Source organism: Oncorhynchus mykiss, chromosome 16 (genome assembly GCF_013265735.2).
Source record: "Oncorhynchus mykiss isolate Arlee chromosome 16, USDA_OmykA_1.1, whole genome shotgun sequence".
NCBI lineage: Eukaryota > Metazoa > Chordata > Actinopteri > Salmoniformes > Salmonidae > Oncorhynchus > Oncorhynchus mykiss.
The window spans coordinates 34104395-34123194 of NC_048580.1; the positions used below are offsets into that span (position 1 = coordinate 34104395).

Below are 18800 nucleotides of genomic sequence, written 5' to 3' on the forward strand. Positions count from 1 at the left end.
AGCTGCTAGGCCTGTGGAAAGGAACTGATCATGTGACAGCATTGGCTTATCAGAATTGAGATATCTGAGTGAGCCACCTGAGTGATAGGTGCTTTGGAGCACTGCGATTGGCAGTCGGGAGAAAGGAATTATAATTATTATATTCAGCCCAAGGGCACAATGGCCACTTTTTCTGCAAGGCATGGATTGTTTTTGGGGACATTACAACCACACAAGGGGTCATCGGCGGCCATAGCCGTCATTGCCACTGGGAAATTCGAGGCCTGGTGCCCTCTATCTAATTATATGGGTACATTTTGATAGACAGCAGAATTCTGAGGAGAGTTCTTTCTCAACCTCACCACCAATGACCTTGAAATCTAATTTTTAGTCTGAACAATGTTCCTCCCTATGGTCGCTTAGTCCTCTAGTTAAGTCGTTATTGACAGCATTAAGATGTTCTCTTGGAATTAAGTGAAAGTACACAATATTAGTGTATTTTAGGGGGCTCTTTTGCGGCCCTTGTTTTTTGACCGATTTACAGTTGTTTGTTCTCTGTTGTCCAAGGTCTGAGGATCAATGCTATTTGATCGAGCTTGATCTTTTCTTCGAGTGTAGAACTTGCGCTTATCTCTGTTCAAAGTGCCACTGATAGTGAAAATCCATCGAGGCTCTCTTCGGACAGCACGAGCAGCTCTTTTACTTTCTCTCTCTCTCTCTCTTGCTCCCCAAGCGCATCTCCTATTCATTTGCACTGAACAACAGTGGACTGCGCAGGGCTTCGCCCGCAAAGTTCAAAGGAAGCCCTCTCAGTTAAGTGGAAATGCACAGGGGATGATAATTTACTGCTCTCCATGCTGTGAGAGAAAGAGGGAGGGAGAGAGGATGAAGTCAGTAATGGAGTAACTGAGAAGGAGAGAAAGGAGTAAGTAAATGAGATGAAAAGGAGAGATGAAGGGCAGAGAAGTAGGAGAAAGAGGGAGTAATTAAGAGTTTACAGAAGCAGCACAACTGAGTACATTCATGACTACTAAAACAGAGCTTAAATTGTATTAACTTGGATAAAGTATCAGGACATAGAAATGGGAGTGAGAGGGAGAGAGAGGCAGTGCAAGAGACCGAGATGAATTGCGAGGACGTGTGTTTGTTTGTACGCACGCACGGGTGTGTGTGCGTGTCAAAAGAGAGAAGAAGGTCAGAGCGCCGGTGAGGCTGCTTCCGTCTCGCCTCGTTAATTTCCTGACGGCCTCGGCTCATTTCGCAGCAGTTAAGCTAGGTGAGAAAGCAACTGACCCCTACGGCTAATCCTCCCCCCGCTGCCACCTGCCCCATCTCTCTCTCCCTCATACCTCTTTCACTGTCCCTCTTTCATTCTCTCTCCCTTCTCTCACTCTCTCTCTCCTCTTTATCTCTACCACTCTCTTTCTCTCTCCCCCTCTCTCTCTTACCGCCCCTCTCTTCCTCTCCATCTCTGTCTCCATGGTTGCTGTGTTTTCACCATCAGGCCACTCCCATAGGAGCTGCAGCTTCATCAAGTCTAGGAGTATAAGAAAGGGCATCATCATTAGGTTAGTCTCTGATCGCCCTCCCTAAGTAATTATCCCTCGCCTAGACTCTGGCAGCAGACATAATTGATTTAATGGAGTGTTCTCTCTCTCCACTTCTTTTACGATGCTCAGGAGTATGTTTTCTCTTGTTAAAGATTGGGATACATTTTTGATTAATGGCGTACAACACCGCATAACACTTTTATTGAAATCTGAATGGGATTTAATGTGGAGTGTAAATGGTTAATGTCATAAATGGAGATCATTTTGTAAGGGGTGTTCTGTATTTCATCTGCTTATTTATTTCTGTATCAAGGAGAGAATGTTTCTCTCACCATAGAAAAGACCCAGAGACATTGGAGGTGTCAATTTGAAACGATTATAACATTTTATCAGTACAGTACATCACACATAAAAGGCCCATAGCCATTTCAGAGAGATTTATTTACCGAAGGTGCCATTGACGGGCATTAAAACACAGAATTTACAGTTTTCCATCTGGTTTTATAATACTTCTGGTCAAATATGTGTGAAAAATCCAATTATGTTTTATTGATCATCAAAACTATCTGGAAGCTTTGGCCTTGAATTTATGAGAGTGGGGTGCAGACGTGATCCAGACCTGATAAATCAAGGTAATTTCAGTTGGCCTCCAGAGGTGGGGTGCTTGTAGAGGTGAGCCTCTACCTCCTCCATCCATCCATCTATTCCTCTCTCTTTCACCCTCTCTCTGATGATTTAATCATGGCGTTCGCTTAGGGACCATACCTTGAAAATGATGTATATCTTAAAGGGTGCCCGGTCGACTGGAACAGAAAACAGACATGCATTTAAATGTCCCCCCAAATTCTTCATCCTTTTTATACCTTCATTGATAGATGTTGAACCTGGTAAGTAATGTTAAAGAAGAAACACTCTACTCTACCGTAATGGCTTTTACCTGGCTGTGGCTTAAGACGAACAGTCGTTATTGTGGTTTAGAGGGATTCCATATGAAACCAGGACAAAAAATTTGGGGGATTTTCATGACATTTATATCTAAAAGCATAATTGAGAAATAATGTATAAAAGTTGGCATATTTCTGACATTTTGGCCTTACCTTGGCCTCCATTAAGACTCCATAATATTAAATCTGTAGGTGCTACAAAGCAGCAATTGGTGTCAAATGAAGCTTTACCACTTGCTCTGTAATATGAGTATTTCGATTTCAGTAACATTTTGTTTTACATTAATTTATGAATATTGTAAAATATTAACATGAATATTGAAAAAGCACATTTTATGATTGACATTATGATCCAATTTGTAAGCATTACAACAGAGTGAATGTGAAAATGGATTCAAAATGGACACCCTATGCTGGTAATTTGAAGGATGTGCAATGATACGAGTAAAAGAAGGGCTGTGATTGGTTACATTGCCTTCTATTCCAATTTCTCTGTATAAAATGGGCCATAACTTTAAAACTAGCAGAGATCCCACTCTGAAACTTTGATATACCCATAGAATATGTTCAACAATATAGAACAATTAGCAAAATACAAAATACAAAATAGTTTGTTTTCAATATTCATTTTATTTTTTAAATGTTTTAATCAATGTAAAAAAAATATATATTGAAATTAAAATACTACTCATACTGTATTACAGAGCAAGCAGAACATTGACCTGTTTAAAGGTCTTACTCACATCGGCTGCGGAGAGCGTGATCACACAGTCGTCCAGAACAGCTGATGCGCTCATGCATGTTTCAGTGTTATTTGCCTCGAAGCGAGCATAGAAGTAGTTTAGCTTGTCTGGTAGGCTCGTGTCACTGGGCAACTCTCGGCTGGGCTTCCCTTTGTAGTCTAATGGTTTGCAAGCCCTGCCACATCTGACGAGTGTCGGAGCCGTTCTTAGTCCTGTATTCGATCTTAGTCCTGTATTGACACTTTGCCTGTTTTGATGGTTTGTCGGAGGGCATAGCAGGATTTCTTATAAGCTTCCAGGTTAGAGTCCCGCTCCTTGGAAGCGGCAGCTCTACCCTTTAGCTCAGTGCGGATTTTGCCTGTAATCCATAGCTTCTGGTCGGGGTATGTACGTACGGTCACTGTGGGGGCGACGTCATCGATGCACTTATTGATGAAGCCAATGACCGATGTGGTGTACTCCTCAATGCTATCGGAAGAATCCCGGAACATATTCCAGCCCGTGCTAGCAAAGCAGTCCTATAGTATAGCATCTGCTTCATCTGACCACTTTCTTATTGACCGAGTCACTGCTGCTTCCTGCTTAAATTGTTGCTTGTAAGCAGGAATCAGGATGATAGAATTATGGTCAGATTTGCCTAAATGAGTGTGAGGGAGAGCTTTGTACGCTTCTCTGTGTGTGGAGTAAAGGTGGTCTAACATGCTGATAGACATTTGGTAAAACAGATTTAAGTTTCCATGCATTAAAGTCCCCGGCCACTAGGAGTGCGTTTTGGATGAGCGTTATTCTGTTTGCTTATGGCGGAATACAGCTCATTGAGTTCCTTACATATATGTATAGCAGCAACATTATGTACAAAATAAGTAAAATAATTACTTGCAAAAAATGAAAATGTAATCGGTTAGGCGCACGTAAAACGTCAGCCATCTTCTCCGGCGCTGCCTCTCACATCTGTGGCGTTGTGTGACAGAACTCCACATTTTAGAGTGGCCTTTTATTTTCCCCAGCACAAGGTGCACCTGTGTAATGATCATGCTGTTTAATCAGCTTTTTGATATGCCACACCTGTCAGGTAATGGGTTATCTTGGTAAAGGAGGCTGGGAAAAGACAGGAGCAGACAGGACAAATGCTGGTAAGCTTGACAAACAAGACAACTGGCAACAGACACACAGAACACAGGTATAAGTACACGGGATAATGGAGAAGATGGGCAACACCTGGAGGGGGGTGGAGACGAGCACAAAGACAGGTGAAACTGATCAGGGTGTGACAACTTTACATGTTGCATTTATATTTTTGTTAAGTGTAGCACCTCGGCCTACATTATGGAGTCTTAAAGGAGACCTGGGTAAGGACAAACTGTCATAAAAATTAAATATTAAATATGCATTAAATATGCTTTTTAGATACAGCCTTATTCTAAACAGCATTAAATAAATCATTTTCCTCATCAATCTACACACAATACCCCATAATGACTAAGCAAAAACAGTTTATTTTATTTTTGTGAATGTATTAAAAATAAAAACCTGATATTACATTTACATAAGTATTCAGATCCTTTACCCAGTACTTTGTTGAAGCACCTTTGGCAGCGATTACAGCCTCAAGTCTCCTTGGGTATGACGCTACAAGCTTTGCACACCGGTATTTGGGGAGTTTCTCCCATTCTTCTCTGCAGAATCTCTCAAGCACAGTCAGGTTGGATGGGGAGCATCGCTGCACAGTTATTTCCAGGTCTCTCCAGAGATGTTAGATCGGGTTCAAGTCTGGGCTCTGGCTGGGCCACTCAAGGACATTCAGAGACTTGTCCCGAAGCCACTCCTGCGTTGTCTTGGCTGTGTGCTTAGGGTCGTTGTCCTGTTGGAAGGTGAACCTTCACCTCCGGTTCAGTCTTCAGTGCCTTTCAGTTCACTTTTAGAAACACGAGTTTGGCCAGAGTCTGTGACTTAAGGCTCATGCGATGGTGCCTGGAAATCAGGCCAGCATCGGAGAATACCATATCCGCCCTTGTTGAGACACTGAGGATGCTCAACACCCTTCAGGTGACTCTTGCCAGGCTGGGCAGAGTGGTTGGCCTGAAGGTTTTTAGGCATATAACTTTCCAGATTCTAGAATGATTCTTTAGTTGTGGACACTACATCACCTCACTCCCGTTCTTGCTCTTGGTCCTCCTCATCTTTGTCACCTTGATTATGCACTTGTTTTATCAGTTTCTTTCTGAAAACTCCATAACAGTAGCTCAAGCAAGGGTTTATAGCAGCACACAAGTAGCCTACAAATGCATGCTGGGCTGGTCATGCCTTGAGCTCGTGAAGTGAGCGGTACTGGAGCGAAATTGAAGCTGGCGAGAAGGCCTCACTCCAGTCAAATTGGGCATGCTCCGCTCACGTACTTGGATCAATTGAAAGGGCTGATCATCACCATTTGTGCTCCACTCATCATTCATTATGGTTACAAAGTAAATGCTCAAACTAAAATTGAAAACTAAAAGGGTTTCGTGTGGCTCAGTTGGTCGAGCATGGCGCTTGCAACGCCAGGGTTCGATTCCCACGAGGGACCAGTATGAACAATTATGAACATATACAGTGCCTTGCGAAAGTATTTGGCCCCCTTGAACTTTGCGACCTTTTGCCACATTCAGGCTTCAAACATAAAGATATAAAACTGTATTTTTTTGTGAAGAATCAACAACAAGTGGGACACAATCATAAAGTGGAACGACATTTATTGGATATTTCAAACTTTTTTAACAAATCAAAAACTGAAAAATTGGGCGTGCAAAATTATTCAGCCCCTTTACTTTCAGTGCAGCAAACTCTCTCCAGAAGTTCAGTTCATCTCTGAATGATCCAATGTTGACCTAAATGACTAATGATGATAAATACAATCCACCTGTGTGTAATCAAGTCTCCGTATAAATGCACCTGCACTGTGATAGTCTCAGGTCCGTTAAAAGCGCAGAGAGCATCATGAAGAACAAGGAACACACCAGGCAGGTCCGAGATACTGTTGTGAAGAAGTTTAAAGCCGGATTTGGATACAAAAAGATTTCCCAAGCTTTAAACATCCCAAGGAGCACTGTGCAAGCGATAATATTGAAATGGAAGGAGTATCAGACCACTGCAAATCTACCAAGACCTGGCCGTCCCTCTAAACTTTCAGCTCATACAAGGAGAAGACTGATCAGAGATGCAGCCAAGAGGCCCATGATCACTCTGGATGAACTGCAGAGATCTACAGCTGAGGTGGGAGACTCTGTCCATAGGACAACAATCAGTCGTATATTGCACAAATCTGGCCTTTATGGAAGAGTGGCAAGAAGAAAGCCATTTCTTAAAGATATCCATAAAAAGTGTAGTTTAAAGTTTGCCACAAGCCACCTGGGAGACACATCAAACGTGGAAGAAGGTGCTCTGGTCAGATGAAACCAAAACTTTACTTTTTGGCAACAATGCAAAACGATATGTTTGGCGTAAAAGCAACACAGCTGAACACACCATCCCCACTGTCAAACATGGTGGTGGCAGAATCATGGTTTGGGCCTGCTTTTCTTCAGCAGGGACAGGGAAGATGGTTAAAATTGATGGGAAGATGGATGGAGCCAAATACAGGACCATTCTGGAAGAAAACCTGATGGAGTCTGCAAAAGACCTGAGACTGGGACGGAGATTTGTCTTCCAACAAGACAATGATCCAAAACATAAAGCAAAATCTACAATGGAATGGTTCAAAAAATAAACATATCCAGGTGTTAGAATGGCCAAGTCAAAGTCCAGACCTGAATCCAATCGAGAATCTGTGGAAAGAACTGAAAACTGCTGTTCACAAATGCTCTCCATCCAACCTCACTGAGCTCGAGCGGTTTAGCAAGGAGGAATGGGAAAGAATTTCAGTCTCTCGATGTGCAAAACTGATGGAGACATACCCCAAGCGACTTACAGCTGTAATCGCAGCAAAAGGTGGCGCTACAAAGTATTAACTTAAGGGGACAGAATAATTATGCACGCCCAATTTTTCAGTTTTTGATTTGTTAAAAAAGTTTGAAATATCCAATAAATGTCGTTCCACTTCATGATTGTGTCCCACTTGTTGTTGATTCTTCACAAAAAAATACAGTTTTATATCTTTATGTTTGAAGCCTGAAATGTGGCAAAAGGTCGCAAAGTTCAAGGGGGCCGAATACTTTCGCAAGGCACTGTATGCTTTCACTACTGTAAGTCAGAGCGTCTGCTAAAATGTAAAATCCAAATGCCCGTTTCATGCATAATCCCTGTCAAAACGCATCAAAAATTGGATTTCTCGTCCACATCCATATTCCCTTCAATTATTGACAAAACTGGTTGCATTGTGTAAGGGACAACATGCACACATGCTGAGCTGTCCTGCACCAACACTCTTATTTACTTAAGTTAATGAGAAAGCCCGGCAATTAGAGAGGCAGGCTCAGGCATATTCTGTGCTGTGATTTGCAGCTTGTCACTCCGGCATGTTAATTGGCTGTAGCACAGCACACACACACCCAGACACAGGCATTAAACCTGAGGGGAGTTGGTAAAACAAGGCCTCGGATTTGAAACACAGGGACCATATGCTCCATGTCAATCCCTTTACGGCTAAGGACAAAACTGGTGCACGGCAGGGAATGCTTGATTTGAAAATGAATGGGCTGTGTTTTCCCCCACTTCAAGTCCAGGTAGTAGATAACGGACCTTATCAGATATGTAGTTGGTGCTGTATATTAACTAATTTGTGTGGGTTCTAACTTGAACAATTATTTTGTAAGTTTACAATTGTACAATTTATGCTCTCTGCATATAAAATCCACGAAGGCTGCCGGAAAGTCCCGAATGCAAGATGGTAATTTCTGTGATTCGCACGGTGGAGGAATATATTGCCTGTAGCCTACTGTACATGGCAAGCTGGTCCTCACCCAGTGGCTGTGAGGATTTTTCTACAATATTCACAACATATTGACACAATTACAATATTTATAGAATTTCATCAATTTACATGTGTAAGAAGTTATGAGTGAACATTAGCAAGCCAGCAGCAGATGAAACAGAAAGTGAATTCTATCCTGTTCCTCTCCACGGTTTTAGCTTGTCTATCACTGTCTGACTGGATAGGTTTAGGATATTTACTAGCCCATACCAGTGACAAACATAGTTATGTTATCGACATATGGCAGTACACAAACAAAATCTAGCTCACTTATTTTGATAGCTAGAAGGATAGCCACAAATTCATTCAGAAATGGTGGAAGAGGATAGCTAGCTATAGCAAGCTAATGTTATCTGCTTCAACAAGAAGCAACTGACCACATTGATCCTAAAATATACAATCCACCCCTACAAAGAAAGCATGGCTCTGGGGCTTCTCCGAAATGCTATCCGATCCACGCTCAGATCCATGGCCCGAAAGATTACATTTCAGTTTAGCCCGCACTCAGAAGGCCGTATAGAAAACTCCCCCAGAGCCACAGAATGACCGAATTATCGCAACTTGCAGCCACCACAAACGCATGAAAAACTCTGGTTTCCATATTCCATTCCTAAAATCTGTTGGACTGTAGGCAATATATTTGAGATGCCCTAGCCCATAGCAGATATAGCAGAATACAATTATGCTGGAGGTCTCCATCCACCCGCGTGGATCCATCTGACGAACCATCCACACACACACACACACACACACAGAGCCCGAGTACAGACAGCCAGCAGCTCCCAAAACACAATTCACGGTGAGCTCCAGAAATTAACTTTCCAGATTGACCAAAATCCACAATCCACACCTCCAAAGAAAGCCTGGCTGCTGGGCTTCTCTGAAATGCTGCTTGCATTTACCCGGTTTACTTCCATGCCAGTGACAATGCTCAGTCTCTGCTAGTGCTACTGGCTGTTTGAGATGTTTTAGAAGCCACGTTAATGGTAGGGACAGCATCTACTTTGAGAAGCAACTTCTTGCTGAAGCCTTCCTTCCATTACTGATAGCTGTGGAATTTCTCAGGAATTAGATTTGCCTCGCAGATTGACGAGGAGACGTCCAATTCACCCACCTCATTCTCACAAATGTATCCCACGTTTTTACTACGTTTTTCATTCACCATGTGACGCTGACTGCAGGGCGTTGTGGGATTGTTTCCGAAGTTAGAGCTGATTTGAAGTAAACCTCAGTTTGTCATTTGGAAATGTTTTTTTGGGGTGCTCTAAGTTACTATTATGCATTTCTGGCATTGGGAAATAAGTGCTATACTGCCTTTGCAGCCACAACGTCACTCCTCCCCCTCCTCCCACTTTTACTGATGTTCCTCTGGCTGTGGATGAGGAGACCTTGCAGTTAGAGCGCAGCTAATTTAATTAAATATATGTGTGTCCTTGTTGCTAGTGCAATGGGAGGTGCCCGGCAGATCTTGATTGAGTCGTGCATGCAGACCAAACTGTTGGATTTTTAGGGTTCATGGTTTATGGGTTTGTCTGAATATAAAAGTAAAACCCCAGCTGTTTATACCTCTGTATTTTGACCAATCAGTCTTTGTCTAACCTTTTAAAGGGGAAGGTATTGCATGAACATTTTGAGAAGATACCTTTTAATGGATCCTTTTCCAACATGAGTTGTCAGTCTAGCTGAATAGGTGTTTTATTATCACAGGCAGGTTTTTGGTGACTGACTGTCTTGAAGGCTCTTCTCTGGCAAAACAGCTCGGTGCGATAGTCCTTCACCTGGCTTTCATCTTAGGTTTCAGTGTTATTAAAAGTGACACCTTGATGTAGAGGTCACGACCCTAATTGCTTACATTTGAACTGAACCGTTACAGGACCTGCTGGGCTCTCACACCCAAACAATCTGACAGCAGCCAGAGTATACAACCACACTAAAAACAATGTTTTGAAAAGAGAGTTGAGTCGCAATAGCCTGTCAGTACAAGGACGGATGTTGGAGAATGGATTGCACTGGTTTTGGAGCTATTGACTGACTGTTGACTGAAGAAAAGGAAGAGGTTAGAGACAGCAGTTTGGTGACATAAGGGATGACAAGACCGCACAGCATAATTAGAGCAATAGAGGCGCCGTGCTCTGAGTGAATGTCGAATTTCTAAGTTGATAATTTACTATATGATAATTGGAATGTGTCTATTGACAACAAAATGATCTCACACACTCATCCATTACAGATGATGGTTTACCTCCAATGTATTATGCTTTTAATCATCCCTTTACATTTAACTTTCATGACTTATTCAACTTCAGTAACAGCAAGTAATGACAGTTCAGTAGAGAAACTACTTATCAAGATGACATGGCAGTTCACCTGAAGTAAGCCTGCCTGTCCTTTATATGCCTGTTTTGTTCTGACTTGACTTGATGTGGAAGGTCATTTTATGAAGCCCTTTCAACCCCCCTTGTAACTCTCTATTGAAGTCATATTAAAGAACTTACAGTACAAAGTGAGACATTTTCACCCATGTAGCTATTCTCCAAGTAGGCATTTTATTTGTTGCTGTTCCTGGAAAAAGTAGGCCATGCGGAGGCTTGTGCAATTTTCTGTTATCAGAATGAACAACTTTTCGGTCACAAATATTCAGTGGTTACATTACTCTATTGAAGTTATATAAAATAACTTATGGGACGTAGACTTTGGTCATGAATATTCAGTGGTTACATTACTCTATTGAAGTCATATAAAATAACTTATGGGCCATAGACTGATACTTTTTACCGGAACAGTAAAAAGTAAGCGTAGGCATATGCAATTTTCTATTATCAAAACAAACAACTTGTTGGTCATGAATATTGTTCCGTGGTTGGAAAAAGAGTCCCTCATGAGGTGAAATTATGGCCTTTTTCAATGCTTTGGATAAAGGAAGAGCAGTGTCGGAATCTGGATATGATTTTATCTTCCAGTATATCAGAATATAACCTTTGTGTAAAAGACAAAATATTTTTAGTAACAAGTCAAATGGTTCACTTTCTCACTAAAAGGGCAACTTCCCAAACACTCTTCAAGGCATCTTCCCCAGTATTTGTTGACGGAACGCTTGAATTGAGGGTGGTGAGGATTTGTTGTATTTCAGACATCAAAGAGCAATGAGCATGACAGCTGCAAATTGGTGGTGGGTGAGAATTTAGTATATATTAAAAAAATTGCAGCTAAATCTGTCTACTTGGGCTGGTTATATTCAGAGTGGCTGACACAGACGTGAGTAATATTTAACTGTAAACCTAATTTCAAATGATTAAATCCAGCTTGCTAGGTCGATAAAGCCAATCAATTTTCTCTGAGGAGAATGCCCACCTCTTATGTGATGACTAGCCCATGAAATGGGATATAATCACAGCTAATGCTCAAAGGTGTTATGTCTGAACAGTATGTTTTTTTACAGGCACTAATGTACTCCATTGTGCTGCTTCTGTAAACTCTTAATTACTCCTTCTCTCCTACCTTTCTAGATTTTATCTCATTTTCCTCTAGTTTACTTACTCCTTTCTCACCTTCTCTCTAACTCAATTGTTCTCTCCGTACCTATTCTTTCATCCCTGATTCTTGGCAACAACCCTGTATTTACCCCCTTTCTCTCTCCCTTCCATTATCCTCTCTCCCTCCCTTTCCCCACACTCCCGCCCCTCTTCCCTCAGTGTCCTCTCTACCCCTCTCTCCTCCTCAGCCCCTTTCTCTCTCCCTTCCATTATCCTCTCGTCTCTCTCTTTCCCCTCACTCACGCTCCCTTTCTCGGTCTGCCTCTTCCCTCAGTGTTCACTCTCCTGGGGTGCAGGAGAGTATGCTAATTAGCCGCTGGCTGCGCAGTGCCGGGAGGTCAAACGATCCTAGCCAGCAGCCTACCACCCTGCATCCCACGGATGGCTTGCCTCTGAAGCTAAGTAGGGTTGGTCCAGGTCAGTCCCTGGATGGGAGACCAGATGCTGCTGGAAGTGGTGTTGGAGGGACAGTAGGGGGCACTCTTTCCTCTGGTCTAAGGAGATCCCAGGGCAGTGAAGTGGATATTGCGCTGTGTAGGGTGCTGTCTTTCGGATTGGACATTAAACATCTGTCCTTACTCTGTGGTCATTAAAAATCCCATGGCACTTATCGTAAGAGTAGGGATGATTAACTCTGGTGTCATGACTAAATTCCCAACCTGGCCCCATTCCATCATGGCCACCTAATCATCCCCCTCATTCCTTAATTGGTGTATATCACTCCTCACCTCTGTAGCTAATGTGTGGTGAGTGTTCTGGCACAAGAAAACGGTCGCTGTGCATCATCCAGGTGGTGGATGAGGTGCATTTTCCCCCTACTATGTAAAGTGCTTTGAGTATCTCGGTTGGTAGAAAAGCGCTATATAAATCCAATCAGTAGTAAACTCATGGGATGTGTTTTGCATCCATATTAGGATATCATCAGTTGTCGTACATGTGGGCTAGCATCATGTAACAACATTAATGTTGGCTCACTTGATGTTATTTGCTGAAGATACTTGTGGTCTTCTATATCTGGAGATGCAGCCCCTATTTTAGCATCAACCCCATCAAGGTAAATCCTATTTTTCTCTGCGAAATGGTATCCTCTTGAGTTCTTTTCTTTTCTTAAAAACAACGGCAAATTGCACTAATGAGCTATTTCCCTCCCTTTGTGCTTTTGTGCCTTATTGTACAGTACCAATGGTTCCACTCCACCACTCTCAGTGAGCTAGCTAGCTGAAGTCATCGCTATTTCAGCGTCGGGTGCATTAAGTAAATGAGCCTCTCGACCAGAGAAAGCGCTGCCTGAGCACTGCCAGAAAAGGGCTCTCATCCACTTAACGCTTCCTTAAATGATGCCATACGGAGTCACCGTGCCTGTGGTTTCCAGGGAGACGCAATACCAAAAAGTGAAAGGAAAATAAATAACAGCCTGACTAAGACAAAGTATAAGGCAGACTTGTGCTGTAGCGTTTCACTTGAACTGTTCAGCTACAATGAATTATAATATACTAGAAAAAGAACAGTAGGATTATAAAAATGCGTATTCAATTGGTTTATGCTATTTGTGTCTTACGGTTTCCGTCTGCTTTTGTACAAAACAATATATACATCCCCCAATCACAGGACTCTTTGCTGGACAAGAGGAGGACTCCACTCCTCCTCCAGCCAATCAGAGGGTGGAAGAAGGCCAAGTTAAGTTCAAAAATCTACTGTTGGCCCCTCCCCCTCATGACTTCATCCCTTATCAGCTGATGGATGAGTTGAAGGTGAATGATTTTACTATGACCTTTCTCACAAAGTATTGTCTAACTTTCAATCAAAGTCAGACAGCCACATATTAGGAATTAGTTGTAAATGATCCGTTGCATAATTATTTTTGAATAATCTGAGGTGTTCATTTTGGGGGGTAGATAATCATTAACCACAGCTTGCACTGTTATTGCAGTTCTTTATGTGACCAAGTGTAGTTGTCTCTATACTTATGTAAAGTGTTAATGATCAAGATGATTCATTTCTATGATATTTTTGTTCACAGAGAAACATCAAGAAGCCGTCCAACAGAGCACCAACTGATAGACCGGTCCTCTCCCAGGACAAGAACTCAGAGCGCAGGTATGTACCACACACACAATGAATTTGCATTGGGACAATAAAATATCACACGTGGACATCTGGAGAAAACACCGACTGTGCAATTTGCACTGACGGTGACAGAGTTTTCCCAATATCTCGCCACATGGAAGCTTTTCAGTGAAGGCACCTGGGCTGGCCACCAATTCGGGGCCTTTTGAGAAGTGTGACTTGGTCCCAAACATTTTTGATTTTGTGATATTTTAACATGGTCATAATGACAAAAAAAACAAACAAAAGAAAACACGTTTTCCAATCTCAAGAGGTTAAATAACAAAATGACCACAGTAATTGCATATTAAATGGCAAAAAAAAGTAACAGGGTTGACCGTGACGGGGTCAATGATTTCTTCTTAAATATGCCTTGTGACAGGGGGAATGCAAGCTTCACCCCAAAAAATGTCATTAGTAAACTATTTCTAGCCTTTCTGTCTATGGGTAACAGGGTTGATGTGTTATGCTCGACCCGCTTAGTTTTCCTCCACAAAACACCAGAAAATTGCTAAAAAGAATAGTAACAGCTCACCTGCTTTTACTCTATGGTTTGACTACATGTTAAATGTTTCTTTTGAAAGGAATAGTTTTACCATATTAAAACCAGAGTTCAGTTCACGGAACAGGGTTGACCTTAAAATGAGGGACAGATGTAAATGAATCACTAATCAATATGAAATAAATAATAATCTTCAGAAATGACTGTCAAAGCAACAGAAAAACTAGGGTTTTACGATGATGGTGAAACTTGGAGAAATGTGTGAATTAAGTGGATTGATGGATGGACATGTCAAAATGCATATTCATATTAAAAATACGATTTATTGAATTCTCTACTAATATCAAAGGGACTCATTTCATGGAATGACCCACATCTCTACGCATGCAAGTGTTTTGACATTGTTTGACGGTTTAGACACATCAGCACCCGAAACAGACAAACAGTATTTATGTAGCATGTTATTTGGCAGCAAAGAACCAACAGAGCCGTCTGATTATCCTTTGTGCACTCAGCATTTAGTGTAATCGAACAATTAGTTGTACACCATGACCAGCTTGTTTTTTCACCCACTCTGTAGTGCTAGCATTTCAAAATGGTGGATTTAAGGTAATTGCGGCACACTCACCTGCAGCTACTTAATGGAATCATGTACTGTAGGGACAGATGGCTGGGGCTACTGGATAGGGAACGTGCATCATTAACTCAATTAGCCTGCCAATGGAGGTTGAGGAGGCCTTTGTGCGCTCTCTCCCGCAGATTTGACACTAATACACAATACATTTTAATTTCTCCAACTCCCCATCCCTTCATCCCGCCCACTTCTCTTTGTTGTCCCTCCTTCCTGTGTTCCACCATCTGCACATACTTTGAGAGCTGTGCAAGCCATTGGGGCACCAGCTCCTCTTTGACTGACAATAAAAACATGTTATTTTTTTTTACTAGTTTTTTTGGAAGAGCAAAATTCTATTGTTTTCAGCTGAAACACAATGCCTAGAGCTTATCCATGATGTTGCACAACGATTGAAGTTAATAAGTCATCGTTTTAGTCAAATGATGATATATTTGGGCGTGAAGTGGGAAATCCAAAGGGCTAATACTTTTCAGTTTCTTTTCAGGGCTGGGGTTTATTTGAATGTTACCACCCACCAGCATGGCATTGTTTATTAATCAGAAACAGCTGCAAAGTTATTCTTCTTCGCTACTGAGTTTAGCCGAACAGTCTTGTGTCTACTTGGTCTCCTGAGCCATGGAACAGATACAAATATGGGGTGCAAATGTATGTTTTTGCACCTCTCCATTTTTGTCAATTTTCACTTATGTTTGAGCTTTTCTGTATTAAAAACATATATATGTATATATATCTGACCATTTTACAAATGGTATAATTGCGTAATATGTTTGCATTTTGCAACCCTGCTCCCCCCGTCGCTCCATGATTGCTGGTTTTGACCACTAAATTCCCACTTCATTACACACTTTACTACTTTGATTGGTGCAGCTAGAAACCAGTGTCTATCTTATAATGAACAGGCGCACACGCAGAAGAACATTTGGTATTGATGTTTCATGTCCAATGCGCTCATGGTGTTGTTACATGGTATTTGCAACGTGCAAAGTCATTGTAGTCTTATCATTTCACTTCCCTTTGAGAACCATGAGCAAGGACTGACTTGGCTTTGCTGTACCGAAGCCTGCCAGCAGCCTACCTACCAAAGGTTGCACCGTGTCCATTGCAATGTAGAAAAACGTATGTCTGTTATACAAGATACCCAAGGTAACAATAGATGACGAAGACAAAGATACTGGTTTCCATTTGTGGTGAAGTCTTCACTAAATGCTTATGACAAATCCAGCTCCAGAAGCAGCATAGCCAGCTGGCTAATCTTTTAAATACGGTGTAGTTTAAAAAACAAAACATCAACAACCGATAACGTTAGCTAGCTAGATAAGGTTAGGAATAACAGCTGTCAGTTCCCTGTTTGTTTATGTTTCTGGACTCCACGTGGAAATCACCATTATCGGAGGTGGAACATAAACGAGCATTTCCGCTCTAGGGCATGAATTAAGTTGAAATAGGGGTGCCTTTTTAAGTTTTAATGTCACATGCGCAATTACAGTGAAATGCCTTTCCTGCAAAGTCAAAACCCAACAATGGAGTAATCCATAACAATGTGTTACTAGAAAGAAAGAAAAACACAAGAAATAAGAATATTGAATACACAAAGTAATTAGCTATGCATACTGTATACAGAAAATATTTAAAAAGTCAGATCCAATTCCATATTTACATGTGCAGGCATACTGGAGGCATACTGGAGTGTTAGAGGTAGATATGTAAGGGGACAGGCTATAAGATAAACAGTAGCAACAGTTTTCATGTGAGTGGGTGTGTAGAGTCTGTATAAATGTATGTGCATATTATGTGTGAGCAAATGATGGAGTGAGTGTTTGTGTGTTGGTGTGACAGTGTGTGCGAGTGTATAGGGCCCTGTGAGTGTGCAGAGATTAAAGGTAAACTCAGTCTGTGTAGCTATTTATTAGTTGTATTGATAGGCGGTAGAAGACGTTCAAGAGCCTGTTGGTGTCGGACTTGATTCACCGGTACCGGCAGCAGAGAAAATAGTCTTTGGCTTGGGTGGTTGGGGTCTTTGACGATTTTCTGGGTCTTCTTTTCACACCACCTGATATAGAGGTCCTGGATTGCAGGGTGCTCTGCCCCAGTGATGTACTGGGCTGTCCGCACAACACTCTGTAGTGCCATGCGGTCGAGCGCGGTGCTGTTGCCATACCAATAGATGCTTGGTTTGACATTTCCCACCGGGGTTGAGAATTGCGAAAGATGCCCCTTACTGGTTTGTTTTGGTCTGATCATATATTCTTCCCTAGTGGAATGCACCCAATTAGCTAGCTCGATCAAATAGTGACTAGTATCAAGGAAATACACATTCCTACCGATTTATGAACATGTGATTTGAAACCAGATATTTTCTTTTACATTTTCTTCCCCATTTTGCTAAATTATCTTTGTGTCTAAGCTAGTCAACTCAAATACAATTACGAGTGGTTCTTTTGAGAGAGGAAAAATCACTTATGCTTTCCCCCAAAGGAATGCGGTGTGAAATGTCTTCATTCATCATGTTGTTATGAAGTCCATTAATGTACTCATTTAGAAACCCGGCAGTGAGTGCCCTCTTTTGTATACCTTTTATTTTTCTAGGTAGGTTGACTGAAAGTGCATTCTCTCAACAGCAAGAGGACGCAGAAGCTGGTAGTGATTTAGTGGCTATGGTAGTACGAGTTGCCAGGTTGCAAACTTTGAAGACAACATTCTTCATTGAGAAACACAACTTTCATGCACTTTATCCATTGACATTACTGCAAATATCGACATCCTTAGATCTCAAGGATACAGTTACATTTGGTTTGCAGAGATTGCGTTCCCATTTAGTGCTAGATGTTTTTCTGATAGTACATCTGTAGGCCTGATGTCAGACCATGTTCATTCGGGACAAATCACTAAATTTAAATACCATGTTTTAAACAACAGAAACCAATGCATTTCAAACAAATGCCTTTTTTATGCCATTTGTAACCAGACTTGACCAGGTTGAGCGGTAGAAGTACTGGGAAAGACAGCCTGTTTAAGTATTTGTATGAGGGGAAAAACACATTTACTGAGATTGTCCTACATTCATCTCTTCCCCAAATGAATATCCCAAGAGGTTCAAGTCCCTCATGTCAACAACAATGTGTGAGCAAAGGCGAAGGACCTCCATGTAGACCCCACACAGATAGGCATTCACTGCTTTATCCTGCCTATTCTTCCTTATGTAATTCAAGTGTAAATTTACCACTGGCTCCTATGTAGAGTATTTTTGCGCCTATTGTCTAAGCCTAGTCAAGTGAGATGGCTCCCTCTTAATCATTGATCCAATTAATTTGGACAACCTTGTCCCTCTCTCCCTAGAAGAAAGGACAGCACTGAAAGAACACTGTTACAAAAGGAGTGACTTCATACCGACCAACTTTTTGGATTGACACCGGTGCCAAAACGGCGCCAGGTCACTATTATAGGGGATGAAGTTATAGAACTTTGGAATGAGAGAGTGGAATCACTGAAAGAGCTAAACATGTCTCTATGCCAAATAAATGTTCTCAATTATTCAACTAACTCAAACAACCCCAATGGACTTTTTTTTTACAGCATACTTTCCTACAATGTATTGAAGGGCAGAGCTTAGAATCCTGTCATATTAGCCACGTTTTCTGTGGACACCTGGCATTTCTATGCACCATTCTTAACTCCCTCCACAAGGGAAACATTGAGTTTCTCTACAGTAGGTCCAGACGTGTATGAATCTGTTTGTTCCATTAACCAACAGACCCAGAGAGTATGATGTTCAAGGTTTTTTACTCTATTCAGCATAAATCATGCAGCCAAATTAAAAGACTTCTCAGCAGTTGGGGGGAAAAGTACTGAACCAATGCTTTAATG

At 41.6% G+C, this 18800-nt stretch overlaps 1 protein-coding gene across 2 annotated transcripts in view; it reads left to right on the top strand.

Annotated features, from left to right (window-relative positions):
* The window catches only part of LOC110491848 (MORN repeat-containing protein 1), an 80742-nt gene that overhangs the window by 30466 nt on the left and 31476 nt on the right, over positions 1–18800 (top strand). For both annotated transcript variants that reach the window (XM_021565656.2, XM_021565657.2), the window contains 2 exons: positions 13303–13445; positions 13715–13791. In XM_021565656.2, coding sequence (XP_021421331.2) covers positions 13303–13445; positions 13715–13791 — 220 coding nt within the window. The remainder of the gene's footprint in view (positions 1–13302; positions 13446–13714; positions 13792–18800) is intronic.